We start from the raw sequence: 7,604 nt of genomic DNA on the forward strand, positions 1-7,604 counted from the left end.
ACCTCAGGCGTGTCCAGGACTGGCACTGCTATGGCCCTCCCTTCTTCCTGGGCTGGCTTTGGGCCTCGACTCTGCAGGGCAGGCTGTCCAGGCAAGTACCAGGACTGTCGCCAGTGTCCTAAGAAGACAGACAGCATTGTATTGGGAAAACCGCTCAGACCCTACGGCCCGCGTTCCTGGAAGGGTGCTGAAATATGTACGGTAGCCAAATCTGCAAAAATCAACCCTTAGACTTCCCTCCTGGGGTAGAGACTACAGAAAGGGCTTGTGGACAAAGCCTGAGGAGGAGGAGGAAGGGGGTGGGGGACAGGGGCCTTCCCCGCTTTCCTTCTGCCTCTTCTCCTTAAACCTCCTTCCTCAGGCCCCACCGCTCTCCCAGCATCAGTTCCCTTAGTCTCTCTCCCATGAGCCTTCTTCAGGATTGTCACTTTGACATTTGTGACTCTGTGTTCCCACTAGACTCGGCTCCATGGGGTCAGGTCATTTGGCTTACCGTGGTATCTCTGGCCATCTAGTGTCCTGCTTTATCGAGTGATCTGTGTCACCCGATTTATTACCCTAGGTGGGATTGTGGTACTGCAAGGGACAGGATGGGGCAGAACCCCCTTGCAGAACCTGGGGGAGTGGGGGAAGGCTGTCAAGCTTTGGGCCGGAAACATCCTGTGGGCCCAGGCAGGGTGGCAGATATCCTGCTGGGGGCTGTTTGTTGCAGCTTTTGAAAATTCCGAGGCTGTGGAGGACACTGAAGGTCACACCCCAGCTGCAGGAGGACTGCTGTTTGGGCCTGCGAAGAAGAGTGAGGGCATGGCTTCAGAAGGAGTGGGCTGCCTTCCACCTCCTTGTCCCTCTCCCCTGGCTGGCATGATGGTGGATGGTAGCCGGCTGGGCAGCATGCGCTCTGGGCCGCCTTTTGTGTACTGCAGATGGGGGTGCACCTCCATTACAGCAGCTGACACCTGTCCTGAGCAGTCGGTGAGTTAGGGGACAGGCCCTGGGGGGGTGACCTGGCGGTGTGAGAACGAGCAGGCGCCTCATTCAGTTGAGTGACAGGACTTTGGGGGCAACAGTCCTAACACAGAAGCCTGCTTCAGCCTCCACTGGTCTGGACATTTCATGTCTCCAACTCCCACTTCCGGATTTTCATCTCGGGGCACTTGGTGGTGTCCCCGGTACGGGAGTCCCAGGGGAGGAAAGGGCTGGTCATGGGGGTGTCTGCGTTTTGGTTGTGGTGACAGTCTTACTACTTCACCCATTGAAAGTCGGTCTGTTCCCATCACGGGCGCACAGATGTTTCACGAACCTCGTCATTACAAGCCTGACCCACAGACAGTCAGTGACAAAGCCCGGCTCCCGGGGAGGCTGATGGTCAGACCCTGGTCAAGGTGAGCGCCTAGGGAGATGGATGAGGCCTCTGCAGTAGCCTATCGGTGCATCCCCAGACAAACCCCAAATTCTCTAGGCCAAGCCATCATCACGGTTTAACAAATAAGATAAACAAATAAGCAGGAATAAACAAAATTTAATCATCTTTTTTTGGTTAATATTTAAATATGAAAAAAACTAAAATGTCAAGTATGTTGACGAAAGTTTCTATCCATATTTATTTACATAACAATTTTGATCTTTCCTTTCCGAGGGCAGCCAGCTGCCCAGAGAGAAGGGACGGCAACCTGGAGTGTGGGGCTCGCACAGCCTTCTCAGGCCTGGGGTCCGGGGAAGAACTGAAGTGAAGACATGGCGCCCCCACACCACCTCTGCCCCCCAGCTTCCATTTGAAGCACCTCTGACAACAAATGCAAGGTTAGGTGCGGGTATGAGAAGCTAGACGTCCATTCCAATTCAGGGGTGCATTTTTTTAGAGGAGACCTGGCACAGGAAGGGCGTGAGTCACCCCTCACCACAGGGACATGGTGACGGAAGTCAAAGGTCAATGCCTGTCACCCATGAACTCTGAGCAAAGGCCGAGCGGTGCAAACTTATCTGTAAAATGAGGGGACTTGACAGGAAGCCTGGTGTGTCCATCCGCTAAGGCGGATGCAGGAAGGCAAGGCCACAGAACGGGCCAGCGCCCGGCCCACTGCGCACTCGGGCAAATCGCATTCAGCGTGAGGTTTCTGCTGCCTTGAACAAATAAGCTGGAGGCTTTCCTGTGGGACACCCTTGAGAGGGAGCCCGAGTGACTTCCCAAGTCCCAGGCCGGCTGGATGAGGGTGTGACTTGTCCCACGGAGGCTGAAATGCCTTCTTAAGAAGAGTGAAAGTTATGATTTGAGGCTTTGGAACCCCAGGGTCACCGGCAAGGCCTCATTTCTGCGGAACACAAAGAACTCCGTGTCCTCCACTTCCAGGAGCTCGTCAAGAGACGCCACCACCATGTCATGCTCCCGCAGCAGCTCCGGGTAGTGGGATGCGACTCGCTCGATCCTCGCCGAACGCCGGACAGGGGTGACCAGCTTCAGGTCCTGCACCTCAGGCATCCCGCTCACCCTGTGACAGTGAGAGGTGCATTTAGAACCCTGACTCCCCTGGCACCCCAGCCACTCCATAAGAGAGCGACAGACACCATGCAATGGACACTTGTCCCGAGGTGGCCTGGCTGTCAGAGGAGCCGGGTGTCCATCTGCTGGGATGGAATAAGCAGAGGGAGACACTGACTGAAGCGTAGAATGTGACTTTATGAAGCCAACTGCTCGGCAGCTGGTGCTTGTCTATTCCACAGACTTCCAAAAGCGTGGACAGCTTTTGAGGAAAGTGGGCCTAACACCAGGTGGGGTTGGGCGAATGAACGCTAAGGTTCCTTCTAGCCTGATAGTACATTACTGAAAAAACATATTTTAGGTGATGAACCAAACCACCACCTGGACACATTCCTTGTGAACGCTAATGTGTCCCAACAAAAAGGGGCCTGGAGAACAGGCTGCGGAGGCCGTTCCCACCGTGACTGGTCTGTACATGCAGGACCATCGACTGCATTGGCCAGAGCCAGGCCAGCGGCTGGCCTGCTACACACCCCACAAGCTGAGTGTGGAGGGGACACGGCATAGCTGACAGGAGCCTGGGGCTGGAGAGGCCCACTGTGCTTCCAGGTAAAGTATATGACAGTGGTCCTTGCTCGGAAGTCTCCTATGATGTCACATTAGTGCTTTAGGAAATGACACTGAAACCCTGACACGGTCCCTTCAATCACTACGGATTCTGCCTTAAACTTACGCTTGTTAAAAAGTGGTCTGTAAGCAGGACATACCCAACCGCCCTGTGTCCTTGTACCTGGGCCAGGCCTGCGGGAAAGGAAGGTGCGCCTACAGCGCAGGACACGTGCGAGTGAAGAGAAGGGACATGGCTGTGGGAGGGTGGCTTGCGCGCCGAGCAGCGCCCAGACCCCCGTGCATGGTTCCCAGTCTCCTCACACTCAGCACCGCCCCTCGTGCCAGGATGGGGCAAACCAGCTGGTCCCCCACAGGCAGGAGATGTCAGTACCTCGCTGGCACTCGGACTTGGGGGAGAAGCAGCTGGGCCTGTGCACACACAGCTGCTCACGTCCTCTTACCTGGGGATGGGGGCCACCTGTAATTTGATACCAGAATGACAGCCCTGCTCTGCCTTGGGTTTCTGGGGTGTTGCTAGAGCCTGCTCCCTCCCTTTTGGAGAAAGACAAGACTTTGCAGGCTCCATCTCGCCAGCCAGCTCCTGTATCGATGTCCTACTAGTTTCAGCAGCTGAAGACCCAGAGGTTGTTCCTGTGTGCGAGGTCAAGAAGGAAAGCACGATGTAGTGATTTAGCACTCAGCTAAAACCAATCAGATGAAGGCCCTGGAGCATGTGACCCCCACGGCCCCAGATACTAAACAAAGAGAAGCTGACTTGAAGGGGGACTTACAACCGGTTTGGCCGCTGAGCCCTGGAGCAGAGCCCGCTGCATCAGATCACATTCGTGGCCAGCCCCCAACCAGCCTCTGGCCTCCTCGCCACTGGGGACGGGTTCTTGACACCCTTTAGGCCCTCTGACCTTCTGCACCAGTGTCTTATGTATCCCTGACAGCTCTTATGGACCAATCGCTGGCCTACTAGGGATAACTCACTTGACCTGACCCCCTCTTGACCTAGGGAGGACCACACGGCTGCTGCCTTAGATAGTGGCTGAGAAAGGTCTTGTGTTAACACAACTTGCATGACAGCCCAAACACAACCAACACGAAAGAAGGAAATTCGACTGAGACAGGCAGATACTGTGGCTGGAGGCTGAGACCCTGCGAGAGGTCATGGGGGCCAATTGCATTGCGGCTGGGTTCCTGCCCCCTCTCGTCCCTTTGCAGAACTCCGCTGTGCATTATAAACAAACATCTGAACTGTAGCGTCACTGCCAGGAAGAGCCACTGAGCAAGTCTGCTCTGCAACCTCACCCCACGAGTGATGCGGTAGCAGCTTTCATTCCACATGACTTGACCATGTCCCCAGGTGAAATCTACTCTTAAAGGAAAAAGATCTGTCACCTGCTAAATTCATAAAAACCATCCATTTTATCTCCTGAAGGCAGCTTGTTTTCTATCCGTTATCAGCAAGTATAAAGTGCCACTACCTGTGTCTGCAGTGTCTGTCCCAGGAGGGTCCTCTGTGGGTTCTGACCAACCACAGAAGCAGTGGGCCAACAGCAGAGTCCTGCAACTGCTGCTTTCAAAGGGGGATTGTGAACTTGAGTGTGAAGGTGTGGTGGGCTGCTTATGACAAAATACGTGACTTGGGCCGATTCCTCCCTCTGCTGCTGAAGGGTGCTAGTATTGTCCCACCCAGGGCTCGGGGGCCAGCACACTCATCCAGGCTGCTCAGCATGGAGCAGCATATTTACTTGTAACGACAGAAAGGTCGGACCCTGGGAACCAAGAGCGACAGGCATTTCTGAGGACTTAATTCTTTTTTCCTGTGTGACCCCTGGTGACTTTTACTTTATGGCTACAGGGAGTGACTTAAATACAACATGGCAGTACCATCTGTGGCTCTCGTGGGGTCTTGCAAGATGTTAAGAACAACTTCCCGCAACTCTTGTATTGGCTAGGAGGAAGGAAGAAGAAACACAAACAGTATTAAAAACACTCCTGAGAAAAATGATCTAAGAAACTGTAACAGCAAATGAACTTCTTTTAATAATAAAACTGTTCCCTTTGTTAGCTCTTGTCTAACTATAAATCACATTTAAAATGTTTCAGATTTACAGCTTCATAGGAAAAATGAAAGAACAAAGAAAATGATGGTTAAATCCTGGCATGTTTGACTAAATGAAGAGTTGTGTTGATGGAAAGTTGTTATAATGAAATTTCTCTAAAACAAATTAATTTTCTTACTGACTTATATGATCCCATTGAAGATGTGTTCCCACATAGAGACTCTGGCCCAAAGATGTGAAGACAGCCACACAGAAACTGTGGCGTGCATTCTTAGGGTTGTCTTTGTTTATTTTGGTTTTTATCATAACAGACATATATCTCATTACAGAAAAACTGAACAGTAGGTCAAACTTAGAAATCACTCATAATCCCATCACCCGAATGCAACCTTTACTTTGCATTTTGGGCAATTTTCTCCCTTTCTTTCATCCTTTATTTGGCAATGCAACCTAAAAGTAATTTTCTAGAAAAGTAGTGGAGGGCGCCTTTCTTTTGCAAGGTATGTAGGCCAGGCCCTGAGGCAGGGCATCGTAAGTGAGCTATACTTTCTCATGGGAAGGCTGTACCTGGAGGCTGGTCTTCCGACCTGGGCTCCATCAAATAATAGGGACAAACTAACAACAGAGTATAGAAGCAAAGATAGCCACACATTTTCACAAAATCTAAAATGCTTTAAGTTTAAGGAACTGGGAATAAATGTACAGAACACATTGCAAAGAGACTGAATTGTATAAAGCATTCATCAGGTGTCTCATGTTTTTACAGGCTCTAATTAAAGAAGATGTCTGTGTGTGTGCACGCGTGTGTCTGTGTGTGTCTATGTCTGTCTGTGTGCCTGCGTGTCTGCCTGTCTGCATGTGTCTGTCTATGCATGCATGTCTGTGTGTGTCTGTGTGCATCTGTTTGTGTGTATCTGTGTGTCTGTCTCTGTGTGTCTGTGAGTGCCTGTGTGTGTCTGTGTATGTGCATGTGTCTGTGCGTGCCTGTGTGTGTGTCTGTGCACGTAAGTGTGTCTGTATCTTTGTGTGTCTATCTCTGAGTCTGTGCACGCATGTCTGTGCGTGTCTCTGTGTGTCTGCATGTCTGTTCTGTGCATGCCTGTGTGTGTGTCTGTGCGTGCATGTCTGTGTGTGTGTGTATGTTGGTGGTCTATGCGGGTGTGTGAAACAGGGTAAATCCTCATTCTGCATAGCTAGAAGCCCACAAATCATGTCTAAAACTGAAAAATCAAGAAATAGCAATAAAGCACATTATCTAAAACTACAGAGGTAAACACAAAACCCATCCGTCTGCTCTGAGGAGTGGGAAAGGGAAAGCGAAGGGAGCAGAGGCCTGGCTGAAAAAACCTTATCAGATCATCTGACTGTTTAAAACTATGAGCATGTACATGAAGCACTGCAAAAAGGTACTGCAGAATATATGATGCCATGGAAAGTGACATTTAAATGAAAAGAGCTATAAAACTATTTGACTCAGTCTGTTTAAAAAATTATATAGAGATACTTTTAGGATTAAGAGGTATTTATGGATATTGATATGCTGGGTGTGATATATTTTTAGGTTTTTATGGTGAGGTATGACTTTAGAAGTATGGACATTGATGTTATTATTTTCTACACTATTACTTTCTGTAAGTGCATGTTTCTACAATGAGTGTTAAGTGAGGTAGTCACTGGACCAGTGATTCTATTAGTTACACGTAACTACGTCCTACGGCATAAAGCGTTCACTAGGACACTGTACTGCACATTCTGTGTGTAACTGGACCCATCAGAATTTACGTTACATTGCATAACTGCCGCACTGCAAACAGAACTCACACAACAGCATTTTCATACTCACTGTTGCCCCATTTCTTATGGCCTCTTCGTACAGCCCGATGACATCAAAGGTGCCTTTACTTGCCAAGAACTTTGCTTTGCAGATCCAGAATTTAGCAAATTTTTCAGCCTCAGGAATACTGGACAGGATGGTGAATACTTCATTAGAAAGCACACCCTGCAAAAAACACCCAGAGGAAATGATTACTGTCTCACCGTTACTCATGTCTGCTATTGCTTTGTGACAGGTTTGCAGAAATCAGCTCGATCAGTAATTATTTTTAACTTGAAAAAATATTTCAATTTTACTTGTTTCCATACAATAAAATGCGCCCATTTAAATGGTACATTTCAATGAGTTTTGACAGTGATCATTAAAGTTACATGAGACCAAATAGACAGAAAAATGTCATAGCTGAAGGAAGCAGTATGTCCTTCATGTTTACATGTCCTCCACCCCGACTCACCCCAGAGTAATCAACATTCACAAAACTGTGAGCGCTGAATAGTGACAGAATTTTCACATGACCGACAGAAGCCTGAAGGACAGCATAGATATGCCAGGGTGATGTGTGTGTGTGTGTGTGTGTGTGTGTGTGTGTGTGTGTGTGTGTGTGTGTGTGTGT

General features: G+C 49.5%; 1 protein-coding gene across 2 annotated transcripts in view; it reads right to left on the bottom strand.

The window, feature by feature from the left end:
- Nucleotides 1-1,499: 1,499 nt before the first annotated feature.
- Nucleotides 1,500-7,604, bottom strand: part of CKAP2L (cytoskeleton associated protein 2L) — a 17,098-nt gene continuing 10,993 nt past the window's right edge. Inside the window, exons 6-9 of one of the 2 annotated variants that reach the window (XM_019662897.1) lie at nt 7,001-7,156; nt 4,982-5,045; nt 3,547-3,736; nt 1,500-2,486 (exon numbers count right to left, since the gene is read on the bottom strand). In XM_019662897.1, coding sequence (XP_019518442.1) covers nt 2,261-2,486; nt 3,547-3,736; nt 4,982-5,045; nt 7,001-7,156 — 636 coding nt within the window. In that variant the 3' untranslated portion in view covers nt 1,500-2,260. The remainder of the gene's footprint in view (nt 2,487-3,546; nt 3,737-4,981; nt 5,046-7,000; nt 7,157-7,604) is intronic. The other variant, XM_019662898.1, reaches the window with a different exon arrangement.

The sequence above is a fragment of the Hipposideros armiger genome, unplaced genomic scaffold (genome assembly GCF_001890085.2).
Source record: "Hipposideros armiger isolate ML-2016 unplaced genomic scaffold, ASM189008v1 scaffold_382, whole genome shotgun sequence".
Lineage (NCBI taxonomy): Eukaryota > Metazoa > Chordata > Mammalia > Chiroptera > Hipposideridae > Hipposideros > Hipposideros armiger.